Raw genomic sequence first — 21285 nt, 5'->3', positions numbered from 1 at the left:
GCAAGAAGGCCAACTGTGTCCTGGGGTGCATCCAGCACAGCTTTGCCAGCTGGTTGAGGGAGGTGATTGTCCTGCTCTGCTCCACACTGATGCGGCCCCACCTTGAGCACTGGGTGCAGTTTTGGATTTCAGAGTATAAAAAGTATAGAAAGCTACTGGAGAGTGTCCAGAGGAGGCCACAATGTTGGTAAAGTGTTTAGAGGGGAAGCTGTATGAGGAGCACCTAAAGTCACTTGGTTTGTTCATCCGAGAGGAGAGGGGACTGAGGGGAGACCTCGTCACAGTCTACAGCTTCCTCACAAGGGGAGGAGGAGGAGTAGGCACTGATCTCTTCTCTTTGGTCACCAGTGGTAGGACCTAAGGGAATGGCAAGAAGATGTGCCAGGTTTAGGCTGGATACTAGGAAAAGGTTCTTCGCCCAGAGGGTGGTGGAGCACTGGAACAGCTCTGCAGGGAAGCAGTAATGGCACCAAGCCTTACGATGTTCCAGAAGCACTTGGACAGCACTCTCAGACACATGGTGTGAATGTTGGGGTTGTTCCATGCATGAATAGGAGTCTTTGTGGGTCCCTTCCAACTCAGGACATTCTATGAATCTATTATTCTTTAGCAGCACAGCAATTTTCCCTCTATGTTCACTGTATTCCTCATTCCCTCTACCAGGCTCATTTTGCTGTTCCTCAGCCAGCACACTGAAGGTTGTGATGAATTACACAGCCTTTGGGAAATACCCTGGTGAGACTTCAGTCTGAATGTTCAGGCCCTTAGCAAAATTTCCCCCCAGTTTGAACATCCAGATTCTTTGGAAAAATAAAAAAAACCCAGAAACCTACCTTCCTCCCACTACTTCCTAGCACCCCTTGGTACATGTGTCAAATGCAACCCTAACTTTAACACCAGCAGGTATTTCCTACTGAATGGGCCTTCTGCACTGGCATGGAGGACATGATAAGAAGCATGAAACAGAATGGGGAAGGTGGATTTCTTTCTCTTGGTATCATCTCTCTCCTCTGTGGAGAGCAAATGAATGCTCTGCCTGGGCTCTGGACAGACAGAACTCAGCTGGGTTTTGAGCAGAGTGAGAGTAAAGTACTGAGCGGTTCACTAAAATCGCTCCCTGCCCATCAGCAAAGTTTGCCAATGGAAATCTCACCACAGAATTGATATACTCCATGCTTCTGTCCCCACTGTTGTTGTGTCACTACTGGATGGTTCAGGAGGCACCAACCTTGGCATATACTTTCCTGTAGGTTTTTGTGCTGTGGGGAGTGGCATATGACAGCCATTCACATGGGCGGCTTCTGGTGGGACATGCCAGTGGAAGCTCTCAGGCTTCAACTTTCAACAGAAGAATGTCACCCAACTTGTCTTCATCAGTATTGGCTTGTGTGGCAACAGACAGGCTTTTGGACAGGTGTGTAAGCAAACTTGCTCTTCTCCTGGGCTTGACGGAATGAGAACATATACCCTCCTCTGTGCATGGGGAAAAAGGGTCTGGTTGCAAATCTGCATGAAGAGGGTCCTTTTTTACTGAACTTCCCTTGCGTCTAGCATGTGTGTCCCTAGAACAGGCTGCAGCAGCATCTCACACAGCATGGGGAGCTTCAGGCTTAGAGCCGATGGGCAGGCGTGCAGCTGAAGGCGTGCATGCAAACAGAGCGTGGTCAGTCTGTTGCTGTGAAATTATGGTAGCTTTTAGAACCTCATCGTGTGCCAGGGTACAAATTCCTTTTAAGCAGATGTAAAGAACGAAAAACACCTCAAGGATGAAAACCATCCAGAGAAGAAAAAATACTCAGATTTCAACATTCCCTACTGTGTGCATAGCCCGTGAACACTGTTCTCTAAACAAGGCAGCCGATGGCGACTTTGTTGCTCACATTGCCTGTGTTCATGCACAGTCTTCGGTTTGTGTCCTGGTGTTATTTTCACTTCATTCATTAAGCACTTCTATGCTTTCAGTGCTGTCATCTTCACTTCAGGGGCTATTGTGCTGGTTTTGGCCTGTAGGAATAATTCACTGGCACTAAAACTATTCGGCTCTTGAGATTATTTGAAACGTAGCCCATAACCGAAGTATTTTTCTTTATCCCTTCCTGCCATCTAGTGCGCGGTTTTGGTCGTGCATTTATACTTCAGGAGACTTTGGGTCTTTAAGCCACAACCAGCAGCCACGGGAAGTGACTGACTTTTAAGAAGCAACGAGCAACTCCCCATGCATCCAGGGGCAGAATGTGGTTTCCAAAGTTGTGGCCACAAGGATTTGTGTTTTCAAACTCTCTCTCTCTTTTTTTTTTTTTAACCAGCTGTGCCATAGCTTTAATCAAAGATTGTAATTTGGAGACCTTACAATTAAAGTTGGATTAGTTCTTACATGGCATAATTAAAATTTGAGCCCACTTTGAGATGGATGTAACAGATCCACAAAAGGTCTGAAATATAATAACTTGTGTGAATAGCATGATTCTTGGGGTTATGGACTTCTACTGCGCTCTCCTAAGCCAAAGCTCCGCTTCGTCATCAGCAACAAGTGGAGGCAGCAAAACAAGGTTTTATGCAGTAATGTCACCTGTAAGTTTTATTCACCTGCCCTGGCAAAAGAACAACCAAGCAAAAACAGTAACAAGAGAATTATGGCATTTTCCCCAACACATTCACACCGTCCTTTCATCTCTGCTTACACTAAGCTTCAGGCCCATGCACCTTTCCACAGTGGTGTAGATTACCTTCTTGTCTGATGAGGAAGAGTACTGACATCTTCATGCCAGATGCTTGTTCTTACACGTGGAATCTGGGAAGGGAGAAATAAATTCTGCAGCATAACCCTACCCAATTCTGCCAGGCTGTCAAGGGGTACTTTTTCTCTCATCGGGCTGCAATAACAACTCTCTTACTTCCAAACTTTCCAGCATGGATGGAGGAGAAAGAGACATACCTTGTAAAACCAGAAGCACTTACGTCTGCTTTTGGGGGAGCGGGACAAGTGTCAAGAGTAATGAAGTTCTGCTATGTTCTTTACTGAAGTCCTTACTGTTTTTCTTTAGGTACAGTCCACCCTTCTTGTGCTAGGTGCCCTGTCTTCAAGATGGGCCAGGAAGAAAATAACCTAGCAGGAGGGCTGTAGGAACCAAAGCATATCCAATTTACCCATTTGTGTGTGTGCACATCTTAGAGCCCAGGCCTGTATATCTTCCTCATCCAGTCACCTACTAGCACACACGCTTCAGATATTCACCCACTCCTGCAATCATATTAGCACGTTTGGGGGCTATTTCTCCATCCCTAATTCCTCCATCTTCATCTTGTTTCATTTTCTTTGTATCAGGCCCACCAGTATCGTCACGACTAGTGCAATGCTCTGTGTAGGTGTGAGGCAGATTAATATGGCAAAGCACAACACTGATTATGGTGTGAAAGAGTTAGCCATGTATGCCATGTGGAATATTACAGCAGCAACACTTTGTTAAGCATACAACTACTAGCGACATAATCAATCAAGGATACATCTCATTGTGCTCTCACAGTGTTCTCTGGAGGAACTTAGAAGCTGTTCTCCCCCTCCACCAAAGCAGGCAGGCTGGAGGTAAAGCTACCTCAGCTGGAGGAAACCAGTAGGAACCTAGTAGCTTGGTCTAGTGCAATGGAGTCTATGAAGAGTATTGTCCAGTATTTCCAACTGGGCAGAAAGGAGAGACTGGGACATTACTAAATATAAATAGCAGGGCGCTCTGTCACATTAAATACTTTACATGTTCACACCCTTGGCTGTACACAGCATGCTGGATGTTGGGGGCGTTTTTATTTTCCTCACGACCATGCTTTCCCCAAACGAAACCGTGTACCTTGCTTTTGTAGAGCTGAGAGTCCTGATGCACATGGTTACAGATCACATATACTGGATAAAGAGGGAATATTATACATAGTGGGAAAGACGAATATTATACATAAATGTAAAAGCAGTGTATAGTGGAATTGCCTAGTGCCTCCCATAGTCAGCTGAGTTGCAGTCTGGCAGGAAAAGCTTACAGAGGCAAGGCAGCACGCAGACTTCTGCTTAAGCCCCACCAGAGGTGATCTTCCCTTGTCCTTCTGAGGTGTCCTGGTTTCAATAAAGCGAAAGCAAATTCAGTCCGAGGCTCCCCAGACACAGTCCTTCCTCTGGAGGCACGTGTGTTACCCTGCCGGTGCTAGCAGTAAGGTGTGGTGGGGCTGTGTCACAGGGCTGTGTCTTTTTTGTCTTTCCCATTCACAAGCAAGAGGTGAACAAGTTCCTCTTGGAGGGCTGGTGTGGTCTTCACAATCTTCTTTTGTTAGGAATGTACTGTGTTCTCTGTGACAGAGCCACCTCCAGTGCCTATAAAATTTCGGGAGTTAGCCGATGGCATGGAAGGCTCTGTCTCAGGGCTTGGTACCTCTTCTTTGGTTTCTCCCACTACTGACTCTTGTGAGCTGGTCTCTGGACTGGAAGCTGCCTGGAAGCTGGGCTCAGCACCGAGGGGCTCGTTGTTCTGCAGGGGAAGCAGGGCCCGGTGCCGCATCAGGCTGTCATCGCTGTTCTGGGCTTCCAGGGAGTTCCTATGCTTGGCATTCCTGTTGGCCATGGCGTTCTTCTGTGGCTCCTCAAAGCTCAGCGACAGGGTGACTGTGCCACTTCCGAAGCTGACTTTTTGCTTGCACCCACGCTGCTGCTGGCGCTGGCGCTCGGCAGAGGCTGGCAGAGGAAAAGGGTCTTCGTGGTTGCTTTTGCTGCTGATGGAGGAGGAAGGGGTGGAGCCGGTGGAGCCCCCCAGGCTGTTGGAGCGCTTACGTGACACGTTGCTCCGTCTCAGTGTGGCCCTGGCTGCCACCTTGAAAGCATGGGCGGCTGTACTGCAGCGCACCTCCTCAATTGTGTTGCGGGAGGGCTTGAAAAGGATGATGTAGACTTTGTTGAAAAAGATGCAGGCCAGGAGCCCAAAGCTGGCAGCCAGTATTGCAATCACCTCCACAGCAGAGACAAACTTGCCATATGTGCTGGCATAAGCAGGGATGAAGGAGATCCAGACAATGAAGAAGATCAACATGCTGAAGGTGATGAACTTGGCCTCGTTGAAATTCTCAGGCAGCTTTCGAGACTTGGAGGCAAAGAAGAAGCAGATAGCCGCCAAGAGGCACGTGTATCCAATGAGGAAGCCAAGGGCCATCAGAGAGCCTTCATGGCAGGTGATGAAGATAATCTCATCCTCCAGTTCGTGGTTTCGGTAACTGGATGGTGGGGCTGTGTAAAGCCAAATCACACAGATGACAATCTGCACAAATGTACACAAAAAGACCAGGAGGAACTGGAGGTTGAGGCCCCACCACTTTCGGTGGAGGCTTGTGGGGATCTTTGCCTCAAAGACAAGCAGGACACGGTTAGTTTTCACCAGGATGCAGGAGATGCAGAGGACAAAGCTGATGCCAAAAGCTGGCTGCCGCAGACGGCAAGTCCAGTTCTGGGGCTCACCGATGAAGAACAATGAGCTGGAGAAGCAGCAGAGCAAGGAGAAGAGGAGGAGGTAGGACAGCTCCCGGTTTGTGGCCTTGACAATGGGTGTGTTACGAAATTTGGTGAAGACTCCTAGGACAAAAGAAGTCAGGAAAATTCCCAGCACAGCAAAGAGAGTCAGAGCAATCCCAAAGGGCTCGGTCCAGGACAAAAATTCTATCTGCTTGGGGATGCAGGATGTGTGGTTCTCATTGGACCAGTGATCCTCAGGGCACTTGTCACAGGCACTTGCATCTGAAAAAAAAGTGACAGGGAGAGGGGAGATTTGTCAGAATGAGAGGCTGAAACTTATGGCAGGTAGCAGTGTCCTTCACCTTAAATACATGGAGTGTTCCCTTCGGGTGTCTGCAGGTTTCCAGAATCGTATGTTGGTGTCTCGGTGTTTTTTACACTGAAACAGCCAGCCTTCCATGGGCTATATAGCAAAACACAAAGCATGCTTAGTTCCAGCTTAAAAATGAGTCCTGCCCTGTACTCATGTTTTTTGAATTAATTTCTTGATAAAACTTGGATTGCTATCGGCTGTTACACAGGTTCTGTCCCTCTCTCTTTCTTGTTCCTTCATTTTTACCATCTATTTCTATTTCACACTTTTATCATCATTTGAAACATTCTGCCTGTCTCTGTTATAGAGAAAATTAAAAACGTGCTTGCCTCCTTAAGTGCTTTGAGAGCCTATTTCATATTCCATAGAGGCGAGTCTTACAGGTGTTTAAATTGCTTCCCTGAAGGCAGGCAATGCCCTCGACTTCCAGCACATCCTCATTTCATGTTGATATCGCTCTCCCCATACCCAGCAAAGCGTCCTACTGATACTTGCAAAGGGAAAATTGATGGCTCCATCTCCTTCCTCTACATGAACCTAGTTGTGCCTCCTGGGATGGCAACATAGATCTCCAATGGCTGCCAGGATCAAAAGGCAAGGACCTGCTGCTTCTGCTCTTCTTCTTTGACCAAATGGGTCTTGTGTGCTGGTGGGAAGAGTCATGACTCCCTAGATGGCAGTGGAAAGGGGCTGAGAGCAGTGAGTTGGAAGTCACAGGCTACCTCTGCCTTCAGGATCCCAGTGGCATATGGATGGGCTGCAGTGAGTTGTGGGAACAAACATTCAGAAACCTCCTTCAGAGCAACCTCTCCCTGAGGGCAGAGGATTTCAAGCTCTCTTGTTCTGGAGGGGTGGTTGGAGGGAGCATTTGTGACCTGATATGATAATGCTTTCCTAAGGACTGTTTGCCTTACCTAAGCTGTTCATGTGAAAAACTTGCACTCGAAGCAAAAGCTCAGTCAGAAGATCCCATCACCACATATTATTTAATTTACATCCATTCAGTTAATTTTTATTTTTCTTGTGCCTTTTACCTGGAGGCCTGTTGCAAACTGCAGGCAAGGAGGAGATAACTTCATATACCAGTCTCTGTTTCCTGGGTCATTCTTCACAGCTTCTGCTTAAGTGAAGAAGCTTTCCCACAGCAGCTGAGCAAACATCTGGATGGACAGAGGAGCATGGGGATTAACACTCACTACAATCCCTAGTTTCAACAGAAATACAAGACAAGCTCAAATTTCAAGACTATTGATGTCCACTCTGTGCCTGATGGCAGTTTCTAACATACAATTGGCTTCCAAGGACACTTTGTCCTCGCAGTTGTAGATCCAGGCCTTGGAGAGAACAAATAGTTTAGGCACCCATATTAGAGGTGAATATTAGAGTTCCAGCTTTGAAATCAAAACTAACGTTTCCCAACATCTCGGTAGTTGACAGCCTCCTCTGGAAATTATGTTACTGACAATTCAGCCCACTGTTCTGAGCAGTGTTTGATACCCACTTTGAGATAAATAATCATAAGAATTTAACAGCTCAAGAACAAACCTGTTTTCTGCTTTAACAGTTGCAGAAAAACAAGGAGAATGCCCTACAAATGAGACAAGTGCTCCAACTGAAATAAAGTTCTGCTTGGAGTAGTTGCAGTGCCTTGGGGAAAAATGAAGTTTGAACATTAGAACTTATATCCTCAGCCTCATGGGACCAAGTAATCAGAGTCTCTACCAGACAAAAACCTATCAAATAGATGATGCTGCCCAGGTCTCTGCCAGATTCCAGCAACACAGGTACAACTATCATTTATGTTTCATCCTGCACACATGCACAACTTTCAAGGATGCCAGAGCGTGCAGTTATTTCAGAAGGGACGATATAGGGTCACTGGGCAGTTAACTGTCTCATTCCTAAATGAGGTTATCTTTATCAGCAACCCAAAGCGGTTGTAATCAATACCACATTCACTATTTCAAGAGAAAAACCAGAAATTGGTAACACGGAAAACAGGACAGAACACAATAGATGCTGCCTGTCAGCATTGTGGAAACAATGGCAAACCTGCACCACATGCAGCTCTGAACCACTGCTGCTGTTCTTGAGCAATTCAGAACAAGGCTGGTAGCTTCTTCCTTTCAAGGATGATGAACCTCGTACTGTTATTGCCTTTCAGATTTTAGTAGATTATTCCTATAAACACACCATGTTCCCTGAGTCTTTGGCCGGCACCAGCTCAGGGAGGGCCCTGTCCTACCTCCTTAGAGCTGGTTTTTACTTTTGCTTCCCTTCCTTGGCTGCTGAAGCTCTAGAAATCCAGAAAGATGCCAGTTCCACATTCCATTTGAAAATTATTTTAATACTATAAAACTCATTTGTTCAAATATTTTGTACAAAAGATGAGTTGCTTTCTCTTAATTACAGGAAAATCGTTTCCACCTTAACATTTCCGCTCAGTAGGTCCAAAACAAAACAAGACTGGGTTCTACTGGTTCTGAAGGGTAACAAGCTCTCCCAAGGTCTCTTTCCAGTATGGCTTTCAGGGTTACGGACCACCTCGATGGAAAATACCTACATCATTGACTCTTTGGAGGCTTGTAGTGAATTCGGCAACGCTCATTAAATACCTGAGACACCAAAACAGAAGAACAAAAGCAAATCAGTCCCCATCCAGGAGATGAGCAGAACTTCAGAGCTAGTTCAGGCAACTCTCTCTTCATGTAGCACCCATCTCAAGCCACCCAGCCCTGCTGGACCAGTCAGTGGCACTTACCCAAGGACTCTGTCTCCATTCTCACCTTCTCTCCTGGCTGTAGGGAATCCAAAGTTTGCAGCCTGATGCTGGGGGCCTGGACAGCACTAAAAGTGCTCTCCCTCAGATAAGGTGGGCTCATAATCATAACAGTCTGTTATCCTCAGAGATGATGATGCCTTTCTTTTCATTTTATTTTAGTGAAGCAGGAGGGAATTTCTCTGTGGGAGCTCCTGAGCAGCTTCAACTCGGGCACCTTCTCTGGGTTAAGATTTAACACACAGAATCAGAGGCTGAAGATCTTGTTAATGTAGATGGAACCAGAGGCCTTGTCAAACAGACTGCTGACTGAAACCAAATTCTAACTTTAAGAGATTACTATAAAGACATTACCTATTTCATCCATCTTCAATGCCTACAGGCTGGTAGAAACCAGTTCCACTCACCTTGTTGTCATCTGTATCCTTGCTTAGAGAACCAATTAATCAGTTTCAGGACCAATCCTGTCTAACATCATCAGTGACCTGGATGATGGGACCAAGCACGCCCACAGCATGTTTGCAGATAACAAAAACTGACAGGAGTAGCTGATACATAGGAACAGAGAAGATAAACAAGCATAGAAGGTTTAGGTGGTGTTTGTACAACGTCATGACTCCCTGTCTGGTTTAAAACAAGAACACACCTTCTGAGGTGATAGATTTCCTTGCCACCTTGCTGCTGGGAAAAATCCATTGCTTTTATGCAATTCCCTTGTATTGCTTCTCCATCCTCAAAACACGTCAATCTACACCATCCCTCCCACTGAAGGCTGCAGTGACTCCAAGGAACTCACTAGTTTTCCTGCTTTGCAGGTCCTTGTTGGCAATGATGAGTTCCTGTACCTTCACAATATCTAAACTGTAGGGTCACACAGCTCTCCTTTGCCTACACTAACACAAACCCAAGTGTCAGCACTGACTTCATTGCAACTGAACAGGAATTCCATGGCTGAGTCCTCTTGGTGGATTCCTTGGTCTGGAAATTGAAAGCGGAGCGACACTGGCACTCATGTGTTTGCCGCAAGGAGGGAGAAGAAACCCTGAATCTTTTCTGTGCTGTTTTGCAACTTTGAATCCAGCTAATGATTTAAATTGTAAGGCGTATCTCATGGGCAAAGACCTGAACAGAGACTTGAGCTGCGGCAGTTTTGAAAGCAAGAGAAAGAGGAAGATTGTAGTATTTTGAAAAAAGCGTTCCCCTGCAATCTCGCTAATCCTCTTGCAGCAGCAGGACAGATTGAAAGCAAGAGAGTGTACAAGAAAAAAAAAAAAAAAACAACCAACACCTTGCTTCTTTCCTCAGTCCTAAGGAAAGTTCCTGGAAAGGAACTCAAGCTGGACAACCACGTTTGCACTAACAACAATAAACATTCCTCTGGAATTGATATGGCGGATCTGACTGGTGTTTTACTCTTCTCTGTACTGGTTCTCAGTATCATTTACGATGCTCAGAGTTTTTCTCCATGAGTATTTTTCATATTCCAGACAACTTTACTTGTGTTCTATGTTTTAACTAGAAATACTTTATTGCAGGCCCGTGAGGGACATGAAAAGAAGCCTTTACAGGTAGGACTTGCCTTCAGGAACACAAAGCCCCCACAATGAGCAGGAAAGTCTGGAAACACAAAGACTTCCCTCAGCAGAGCTGGATCGGGCTAAGGGAACACTTAACAAAACTGGACTTACACAATGCCATGGGACTTGAGGGGATGAATCCATGAATGCCTAAGGAGATGCCCAGTGTCATTGAAAGGCAACACTCACTATCCTTTGAAAGCTCATGGGCACTGCTGGAGGTTCCCAAGGTCTGAAGAAAGGAAAACCTCACTCCACTGTTCAAGAAGGGCAAGAAGGAGCATCTGTATCTCTACAGGCTCATCAGCCTCGCCTCCGTCCCTGGAAAGGTGATGGAGCCAATTATGCTGGAAGCCAGTTCCATGCACACTAAGGACAAAAAGGGTGATTGGAAAGAGTCAGCATGGATTTAGAAAGGGGAAATCACGCTTCCTCAACCCGATTAATATCCTGCTATGACTCGATATGCGTCTAACACAATCACTGACCTGGATGATGGGACTGAGCACGCCCTCAGCACATTTGCAGTTATTAAAACGGAGAGGAGTGGCTGATAACAGCGTGTGGCTGTGCTGCCCTTCAGAGGAAGGCCAACAGGCTGGAGAAACAGGCAGAGAGTCATCTCAGAAGTGTGAGCAAATGGGGATGCCAAGTGCTGCATCCTGGGAAAGACTAACTGGTAGGGGCTGAGCCTGCCTGGCTGAAGAGCAACAGCCACGTAGGGGTTCCCCCAGCCCCTTTGACCATTGCATTGGTGGTCACACAGAGGGCCAGGATGCCCAGGGAGGTTGTGGGCAACTGGTTTAGCTGACCTTGCTGTGAGCAGAAAGGTTGGATGCTGTGCACAATCCTCCAGCTACCACCAGTCTGTGATTTGTTTTTTTATTTGTGGTGTCAGTATTCCTGATTTTAACTGCTCAGAAAATGATGTTATCAGCCTTGGTAATGTTGATGTTTGCCTTGTATCATTAATTTGTGAGTCGCACAATATTCTCACTAGAAAGCTGTACCAGAGCCCTTGCAGTGGAGTGTGAGCCAAGTGCTGCTCGTTCCACCCCTTGTGCCAGCACAGGGGGAACAGTGATACTGCTCCTCAGCAATGCAGTTGGGGTCACCACAAACAATTGTAGAGAATCCCTTTCCCTTTCTGTTCTGCTGTAAATGATCTCCTCTCTGACTGACCTCTTATCATATACTCCATCCCTCCTCCACGCTCCTATGCCCAGCTCTGGCAACTACAGCTTTGACTGACCTGGAAAGTCCTCCAATGGAAGAAGGCTCCAAGGAGCTGGGCAAGAGGGATGAGGGAGCTTTCCTATGCCATGTGGTCCCCCTCCCCCTCCTCTGGATGCACTTTATACCCTTGGAAGAGCTGCTGCACCACAGGGCATTAGAGGGTCTGTAGAGGTGTTGGTCACATAGCTGCATCCAGGACAGGATCACTGCCTGGAACCAAACATCATGGCAACTGGACTCACCTCTCTGCCTTGCAAGGACCTCACCTTACCCTGCTGGCTCACCAGCACGCCCTGCATCACAGCTAGAACTGCGACCTCTGAAAACACTGGGTGCCAGCAGAGAATATGCCGTTTATCCATATCCTTGTCCTGTATGGATGTTTCCTTAGCGCATACTACTAGATGGTTTGTCCCATCCATGTCCTTCAGAGAGGAATTCATTCTACCCAGTAGGATCTTCTCCCTTCAAATCAACCAACTTTATCTCAAAACAAACAACCTACGGGCAGTCCAGCCTTTGGACAAGCTTCAAATTTAGCCTTTTGCACAGAGACTTCATCTTCAGAGAGGCTGCAACTCACCTTCTTAGCAATCTCCTGGATTTCTGAAGTAGCTGGAATTGGATCAAAGTAGTGGTCAGTCATGATTGTGACAGGTAATGTCTCTGCAATGAGGGATGTTTCTGAAGACAGGCCTTCAGCGCAGTCTGATCAGTGGCACCGGGCACCTGGTATATATACAGGTGTCATGGGATCATATGACTTGTAACATAAGGAGCCAGTCTCTGTGTTTTGGAAGCACATCAGAGTTGCACCCAGGATTTCCCAACACCATTCTGATTTGCATATCAGACACAAGCATGCAGTCATTTCCTTAATGCGAGTCCCATTCCAATTGCAACTGCACTCTCTCCATAGCCTTCCAAGTGGGAAAGAGAAGCTGACTGTATTTCCCTCTGAGTGACTTTGCTTCCCTCTGCCTGACCAGAAGGTGCCAAGGGAAACACCAGAACCAGAGGGGAAACCAAAAAGTACATCCTAGGTTCAGGTAAGTACTGCCAACAAGTTATTCCTACAGCTGCCTCCTGGCAAGCGCAGGAACAACTGAACATGCAGTACCAGTGGCATTGTCATTGCAACGCTAGTGCCCATTTCCCAGGGGACAAAGCACAATCCCTCTCATTCCAGGAGCTGCGTGTGCACAAGAGCTGTTCTCATTGCAAGGCGCTTGCAGGTCATTATCAGAAAGCTCCAAATCAACCAGCCAAATCAGACAAACTGAAGAGGAGTTTGAAAATAGAGAAATAACCATCAGGGAGGCTGTAACTCTGCAGCACATGAGAGAGCCGAACACCAACACACAACGAATCAGAATTTGACATGTTTGAAGGAAACGAAAAAATTCTCTCTAACTCTGCATCAGGTCCTCAGGCTGACTTCCAATTTGCCATGCTGTGACCATGTATGAAATCAGAGAGCCTAAAACACACACAACCTGCTGAGGACAGGCCCACAACTCTCAGTAGGTCTGCCTGGTATTGGAGAACTCCCTCTTTAGGTTCAGTAAAACATCTTCTAGAAAAAGAGCAAAGGAAAGCGACTTTTGATGTTCCTGCCATCCACTTCCCCAGCAAATGGGAGGAATGTTGTTCCAGAGCCTGGGCCACAGATTCAGCAACAGACCAAACAGTCTGTCCATAGACAGTGGGTTCTGACCGAGGGCATGAAATGAGAATGTGTGCTGCACAGGGGAAATGGGCTTTTCTGCTGGAATCAGCATCAGGGAATCTGCTGGAAACAAACCTATCCCTGGCCAGAGCAGCACTGACTGCACAGCACGGGCTGGTCAGTGTCCTAACCAGCCCACTGGCTCTCCTGACAGGAGACAAGTGATGCAACAAGACTGTAAACAAGTACTTCACAACTAACCTGAAGGCCTGTCCTTGACACAAAGGACTCGAGGTGGAGAAACTGGGACTGCACTGGCCCTAAAGTCAACAGTCCCGAACTTGGGCCACAGTGTTATTACAGAATCACCAGGTTGGAAGAGCCCCACAGGATCTTTTAAACACCTCCAGGGATGGTGACTCAACCACCTCCCTGGGCACCTTGTTCCAGTGTCTATTGAAGGTTTCCATGAACAACGTGGGACCAGACAAGATGCCTTTGTAGGTCTGAGACCACATCTTTCTCAAGAAAGAGAAAAATGTTCCCAGTTCTTGGGAATCAAGGGAATGGGAAAGGTTAGAGCTGCAAGTCTGCCATTTTCTCCAAATTCATCCCTGCAGATGAGGAGCCCCTCACAGCCCAATTTGTGGAGGAGCTAAATGACTGGAAGTGACAGCTCATCTCCCTGAGGCCACACGATGCACCCAGCACCCATGCAGCACCTGTGACAGACCAGGATATTTGATAAACCTCTCCACTCACTGGCATGCAGACCTCACTGACTGCCCTAGGAAGGGATGCTGATGAGATCCCCAAGGCAGCACTGCCCCTCTGCCCAACTCTGGATTCTGATTAGTGAGAAATGCACGGAGCAAGGACTAGCAGGGTTCATTTCTAGCCTTGGGAAAACTCTAGGTGTGAAACTCAAGTAGTTAAATCTGTGTGGATTCCATGTTTTCTAGATTTTGGCTTCAAAGCAGAAGCACAGCTTTTTCCCCCCAGCATGCACTGGGTTATGCAGAATGGAAGGGAAATACACACTGGGGAAATCAACTGTCAGCAAGCTGATGCTCGCGTTTACACGGGCAAATCAGCCTCTTCACTTTCTATGGGGCTGGGAATGGCTGCCCCACACCATACTAAAGAAAGGCAAGTCAAGTCTCTAGTGTGCTGACACATGCACATCATAGGATCATGTCTGTTCTGCGACTAAAATCTGTTTCAACTTTACCATTAAGGTAGTCAGCAAATTACTGGGCTGCTTGGTGTGGTATGTGAATCAAATAATGGACTCACAAATACCAGTTTTTCATCCCTTCCCTGATTCTACCATTCGGACTGTTGAGTTTAGGGCCAGTGCTGCCCCAGTTTCTCAATCTTGGGTCCTTTGTGGCAGATAAGAGGCGGGCAGATCCTGGCTCTTTGGAACATCTTGTCAAGTCCGTGCATCTTATTTCCTTCTGTAAAATAGGAAGGGGCACATTCTTCTGGCAGTGAATGCTGTCTTCTTCAGGCTGTAGGTGCTCACGACTGATGAAATATCGTAGAGTCCACTTCTGCTGAAGTTCAGGTTTCTGTTAATCCTACGTAATCCTAGGCAGTGTGGAAAATTCTTTGGAATCAATGTGGGGAGCAGGAAGTGAAATGCTTTTTGCAAGTCAGCATGTTGAACGTCACGGCTTTTACTGTGATGATGTTAATGATAAATTTCTCAATTGGTAGATGGTGGGCTGTGAAGACCCTGTGTCATCTCATCCAGCCACTGTGATATCAGAAGATTAATCTCTTGACTTTCACAATCATTTCTACAGAAGTGGATTCATTATTATCAGTTACTGCCCTCTTTATTTATTGCTTTGAGCAATTTTATGAAGTAAATGCGTGTACAAGCCCAGAGACATCCCGCCTGCAAGCTGCAAGGATTTGTTTCTTCGCTCTTGGAATAGAACATACTTTACAGAATCCCAGTGCTGTTCTCCCAGCACAGATCCATCAAGTTAACAGCAGTACGGATATGTGAGGAGAAACAGCCACCTGTGCAAATGGTGAGTGCAGGCTGCAATGGAGTGTGATATCAGACAAGCCTGAAATACTGACATGGAGACACCCACTAACTTGTGGATTTGGTGCAGGAGATGGAACGGGGACAGCTCTACTCTGCAAGGCAGCAAGCCGAGTGCTGTTTCATTGCATCCAAACCCTAATGGAGAGAGGTATAGGTGAGCGTTGCCTAGGACAGTCTGTTGCTGCTGGTCATCGTTGGTAGCAGGTCTCTGAAATATTCGGGTACCTAAGACACTTCATGAAGTCTGTGTGCAGGATGAGTACTGCGTGCCAGTCTTAGAAATAGCACTGGGGTTTGGGGCAGCCATTGCCAGTCCCATGGAAAGCAAAGAAGCTGATTTGCTGGTGTAAACTCGAGCATCGGCTTGCTGACAGTTTGTGTTGTTTTCCCTTCCAGTTCTTCTGCTTTGAAGTCAAAACCCAGAAGACATGGAATCCACACAGCTTTAACTGCTTGAGTTTCACACGTAGAGTTTTACCAGGGTTAGAAATGAACCCTGCGAGTCTTTATGCTTCATATATTTCTCACTAATCAGAATCGAGAGTTGTGCAGAGGGGCAGTGCTGCCTTGGGGATCTCATCAGCATCCCTTCCTAGGGCAGTCAGTGAGATTTGCATGCAGTGAGTGGGGAAGTTTATCAAGTTTATTAAATATCCTGGTCTATCACAGGTGCTGCATGGGTGCTGGGTGCATCCTGTGGCCTCAGGGAGATGAGCTGTCACTTCCAGTCATTTAGCTCCTCCACAAATTGAGTTATGAGGGGCTCCTCATCTGTAGGGATGAAGTTGGAGAAAATGGCAGACTTGCAGCTCTAACCCTTCCCATTCCCTTCATTCCCAAGAACTGGGAACATTTTTCCCTTTCTTCAGAAAGACTTTGTCTCAGGCCTACAAAGGCATGTCTTCTGGTCCCAAAGCACTACTGCCACGGTACTGGACCTTTGAGTTGTAGACTTGCAGCTCCAACTGTTCCCATCCCCCTATGCAGCACTCATTCTCATTTCAGGCCCTTTCTCAAAACCCACCATCTATGGACGTCACATTGTTTGGTCTGTTGCTGATTCTGTGTTCCAGGCTCTGGAGCAACATGCCTCCCATTTGCTGGAGAGGCGGATGCAGGAACACCGAACCTTGCTTTCCTGTGCTCCTGAAGTGAGAGTTCTCCCTTAGCAGGCAGGGCTGCTAGAAGTTGTGAGCCTTTCCTCAACAGGTTGTGTGTGTTTTAGGCTTTGTGATTTCATACATGGCCATGTATGTGCGAGTGTGTGTGCGACTGTAACTGCAGAATGAATGCTCCTGACTGTACATTCTGCCACTGGTACTGCATGTTCAGTTGTTCCTGCGCTTGCCAGGAGGCAGCTGTAGGTTTGATGGGAAAGAAGCAGGAATAACTTATTGGCAGGACTTACCTGAACCTAGGATGTACTTTTTGGTTTCCCCTCTGGTTCTGGTGTTTCCCTTGGCACCTTTCTGGTCAGGCAGAGGGAAGTACAGTCGCTCAAGGGAAAATACAGACAGCTTCTCTTTCCCACTTGGAAGGCTATGGAGAGAGTGCAATTGCAACTGCACTGAGGAGATGCTTGCTTCTGATATGCAAATCAGAATGGTGTTGGGAAATACTGGGTGCGACTCTGATACCTTTCTTAAACACTGAGACAAGTCATATGATGCCATGACACCTGTATATATACCAGGTGCCCAGTGCTCTGCTCAGTCTGCACTGAAGGCCTGTCTTCAGAAACATCCCTCATTGCAGAGACATTACCTGTCACCATCATGTCTGACCACTGCACTGATCCTGCGCCTGCTACTCCTGAAATCCAGGAGATTGCTAAGAAGGTGAGTTGCAGCCCCTCTGAAGACGAAGTCTCTGTGCAAAGGGCTGAGTTTGAAGCTTGTGCAAAGGCTGGGAGACTAGGTGGTGATACTGAAACTAGGGCTGAACATGGGAATCCCCTGGACTGCCTGTAGGTTGCTTGTTTTGAAATAAAGTTGGTTGATTTGAAGGGAGAAGATCCTACTGGGTAGAATGAATTCCTCTCTGAAGGACATGGATGGGACAAACCATCTAGTAGTATGCGCTAAGGAAACATCCATACAGGATAAGGCTATGGATAAACGGCATATTCTCTGCCGGCACCCAGTGTTTTTGGCATCACAGTTCTAGCTGTGATGCAGGGGGTGCTGGTGAGCCAGCAGGGTAAGGTGAGGTTCCAGGTAGGTGATCCTGTCCTGGATGCAGCTATGTGACCAACACCTCTACAGACCCTCTAATGCCCTGTGGTGCAGCAGCTCTTCCAAGGGTATAAAGTGCATCCAGAGGAGGGGGAGGGGGACCACATGGCATAGGAAAGCTCCCTCATCCCTCTTGCCCAGCTCCTTGGAGCCTTCTTCCATTGGAGGACTTTCCAGGTCAGTCAAAGCTGGAATTGCCAGAGCTGGGCATAGGAGCGTGGAGGAGGGATGGAGTATATGATAAGAGGTCAGTCAGAGAGGAGATCATTTACAGCAGAACAGAAAGGGAAAGGGATTCTCTACAATTGTTTGTGGTGACCCCAACTGCATTGCTGAGGAGCAGTATCACTGTTCCCCCTGCGCTGGCACAAGGGGTGGAATGAGCAGCACTTGGCTCACACTCCACTGCAAGGGCTCTGGTATAGTTTTCTAGGGAGAATATTCTTGTGGACAGGAAGCTTACATTGGGGCAATCCTGCTCTGCTTCCAGCTGGATAACAGTCTGGCCCTTACATGATGCAGTTCTCTGGGATTTTAAGCTCTGCTTTGAGGTGGAGCAATCCCTATGATTTGAGTGAAGCTGTGAAGAACATCTGCAGGCCTTGGGCATCCCAAGCTCTATCTGATCTTGGGATTACATGATTATTTCCTAATGCCTGTGCCTTTCCTGGAGTCGTCCTTCGTAAGCTGGGGAATGTTATTTCTTCAGTCTCCTTGTCCTACAGTTGTTCTATGGCTTTTTAGGTGATAGAAATAAGATGTTGGTTTACATTCACTACAGCTGTGTTTCTGTAGAGAATTGCTGTCATCAGACACAAACAACTGTAATAAAGCAGGAGCTGGTCCATAAATAATGATGGTGCTGGGCAGCTTGTGGGTCAGGGGGCAGGTGCCTGGGAAGTCCAGTTCTAACAGAGTTTTAAAGAATGCTGGAGGCAATTCTAGGAACGAGGGCTGGAGGTGTTGATGGAATTCTTTTGGGGGGTCTGGGTTTCTTTCCTATAAGGACGTGTTGTTTGAAAGGAGGCAAATTGGAATGGTAGATGTGAAAGAAAATTCTGTGTATGAACCTGCCAAGCATTTTCCCCTTTCTTTTTACAGGTCAAGCCACAACTTGAAAAGGCAGCGAGCAGGACCTATGGCATCTTTCTTGCTGTGCTATATAGGTCTCAGGCAGTTGTTGGGACCAACTACTTGATTAAGGTTTGTATTCATTATAGGAGGGGGTGTTCTGTAGTTCAAGAACCTAGGTGACTTGCACAGGGGCTTACAGCAAGCAAGAGACGCAGCTGTTGTGGAAAACCACCTCAAGTGACTAATGGAGCTTTGGGCTGTCTGCAGATGCTTCTAAAATTCCTCTGTTTGGCACTACTGTAGTACACGAATAGAAAAACTCAATAGCATGTGCACAGTGCTCCTCACATGTGAATATTCACTTCCTTAAGGCCATCAAAGAAGTCATAAGTCCACCCTCCTATTTCAAGACCCAGTAGCTTTCCTGTCACTTTTAAGTCCTCCAAGTGTGTTTGTCATGTCAAATTGGAACTCAGCCTGAGGACCTGATGCAGAGTTAGAGTGAATTTTTTAATTCCTTCAAGCATGTCATCCTCTGAGTCGATGTGTGTTGATGTTTGGTTCTGTGTCATGTGCTGCAGAGTTACAGCCTCCCTGATGGTTATTTCTCTATTTTCAAACCCCTCTTTTCTTTCTTTGGTTTGGCTGGTTGGTTTGGAGTTTTCTGATAGTGTTGTTCCTCTTCTCCCAGAAAAGCTTATCAATGTACTTGAACAGCTTCCTGTGAAGCAAGATTGAAGAAATTGCTGGGTCTGTTTTGCAAGTGAAGGCCAGAAAGCCTTGCTCAGTGGCAGGCTGGCTTTGTGGCAGCAGAGCAAACCTTGCATGTCACTGCTGTATCTTAACCACACCGGTGTGCAGACATTTGCCTGGTCACCCATGATCCTCACTTTCCTCCTGTTTTCATTTCTAGGTCGAAGTTGGTGATGAAGATTATGTCCACTTGCTGGTGTATCAGGCCCCTCCAGAGAGGAGTCATGGTCCTGAACTTGTCAGGTATTGGCCTGGCAAAACCAGACATGATCCTCTGGAATGCTGAGGCATCATGGGAATGCTGCCGCAGTTGCGCGCACTCCGTGTGGATTCTGCCTGTGTCAGTAAATGCAGCACAATAAAATAAGTTTTGAAAGCTATTTCATGGAATCATAGTATCATAGAATCACTAGGTTGGAAATGACCCACTGTATCATTGAGCCCAACCATTCCTAACGGTCACTAAACCATGCCCCTCAGCACCTCATCCACCCGTCCCTTAAACACCTCCAGGGATGGTGACTCAACCACCTCCCTGGACAGCCTGTTCCAGTGCCCAGTGACCCTTTCCGTAGAATATTTTCTCCTAATGTCCAGCCTGAATCTCCCCTGCTGGAGCTTGAGGCCATTCCCTTTTGTCCTGTCCCCTGTCACTTGGGAGAAGAGGCCAGCTCCCTCCTCTCCACAACCTCCTTTCAGATAGGTGTAGAGAGCAATAAGGTCTCTCCTCACCCTCCTCTTCTCCAGGCTAAACAATTCCAGCTCTCTCAGCCACTCCTCATGAGACTTGTTCTCCAGCCCCCTCACTGGTTTTATTGCTCATATCTGGACTTGCTCCAGAGCCTCAACATCCTTCTTGTGGTGAGGGGCCCAGAACTGAACACAGGATTCGAGGTGCGATCTCACCAGTGCCAAGTACAGAGGGAGAATAACCTCCCTGGGCCTGCTGGTCACACCGTTTCTGATACAAGCCAAGATGCCATTGGCCTTCTTGGCCACCTGGGCACACTGCTGGCACATGTTCAGTCGCTGTCAACCAACATGCCCAGGTCTTTCTCCTCCAGGCAGCTTTCTAGACAGACTTCTCCTAGCCTGTAGCACTGCACAGGGTTGTTGTGTCCTAAGTGCAGGACCCGGCACTTGGCCTTGTTAAACCTCATGCCTCTGGTCTCAGCCTAGCTCTCCAGCCTGTTCAGATCCCTTTGCAGAGCCTCCCTACCCTCCAGCAGATCAACACTGCCACCCAGCTTAGTGTCATCTGCAAACTTGCTAAGGGTGCAGCCAATGCCTTCATCCAGGTCATTGATAAAGACATTGAACAGGGCTGGACCCAGCACTGAGCCCTGGGGAACCCCACTGGTCACTGGCCTCCAGCTGGATTTCACACCATTTACCCCGACTCTCTGGGCCCGGCCATCCAAACAGTTTTCCACGCAGGAGGGTGTGCGCCTGTCCAGGCCAGATGCTGACAGTTTCCAAAGCAGAATGCTGTGAGAAACTGTGTCAAAGGCGTTACTGAAGTCCAAGAAGACCACATCCACAGCCTTTCCATGGTCCAGCAGCCGAGTCACTTTGTCATAGAAGGTGATCAGGTTAGTTTGGCAAGACCTGCCTTTTGTGAACCTGTGTTGACTGGGCCTGATCTCCCGGTTCTCTTGCATGTGCTTCACGATAACACTCAAGATCACCTGTTCCATGACTTTCCCTGGCACTGAGGTCAGACTGACAGGCCTGTAGTTCCCTAGATCCTTCCTGCGACCCTTCTTGTAGATGGGCACAACATCAGCCAGACTCCAGTCCAGGGAAACTTCCCCAGACATCCAGGACTGCTGGAAGATGATGGAAAGGGGTTGGGCAAGCACATGGATTTGTCCTCCTGCTGAATGCCATGTCTAGGTCTGCTGCCCGGCTAAGGCTCAGGTAGGCTCTGAAATGCTGTTCAAGGCTGTTTCTGCCACCCGAGGTACTAGAGCTGTAAGACAGGGCACATGCATTCCAGCTGCTCTGCCCAGCAGCTCTGAAGACAAAGCTTGGGCCTCCTCAGTC

General features: G+C 47.4%; 2 protein-coding genes across 2 annotated transcripts; one reads left to right on the top strand and one right to left on the bottom strand.

Annotated features, from left to right (window-relative positions):
• Positions 1 to 3120: 3120 nt before the first annotated feature.
• LOC138717745 (extracellular calcium-sensing receptor-like) lies at positions 3121 to 12090 on the bottom strand. Its single transcript, XM_069851569.1, has 3 exons — positions 12028 to 12090; positions 7141 to 7186; positions 3121 to 5761 (listed from the first exon to the last, which is right to left on the bottom strand). Exons 1-3 carry the CDS (start codon positions 12088 to 12090, stop codon positions 4311 to 4313), a joined length of 1560 nt encoding a protein of 519 aa, XP_069707670.1. The 3' UTR covers positions 3121 to 4310.
• Positions 12091 to 16907: 4817 nt separating this feature from the next.
• Positions 16908 to 19619, top strand: LOC138725510 (cystatin-A5-like). The gene is made up of 3 exons (XM_069866499.1): positions 16908 to 17016; positions 18514 to 18615; positions 19400 to 19619. The coding sequence occupies exons 1-3, from the start codon at positions 16954 to 16956 to the stop codon at positions 19523 to 19525; spliced, it is 291 nt and encodes a 96-aa protein (XP_069722600.1). The 5' UTR covers positions 16908 to 16953; the 3' UTR covers positions 19526 to 19619.
• The last annotated feature ends 1666 nt before the right edge of the window (positions 19620 to 21285 follow it).

Source organism: Phaenicophaeus curvirostris, chromosome 1 (assembly GCF_032191515.1).
Source record: "Phaenicophaeus curvirostris isolate KB17595 chromosome 1, BPBGC_Pcur_1.0, whole genome shotgun sequence".
Classification (NCBI taxonomy): domain Eukaryota; kingdom Metazoa; phylum Chordata; class Aves; order Cuculiformes; family Cuculidae; genus Phaenicophaeus; species Phaenicophaeus curvirostris.
Note: the sequence above shows the minus strand (reverse complement) of the source record. Positions and strands in the feature narration are given on the sequence as shown.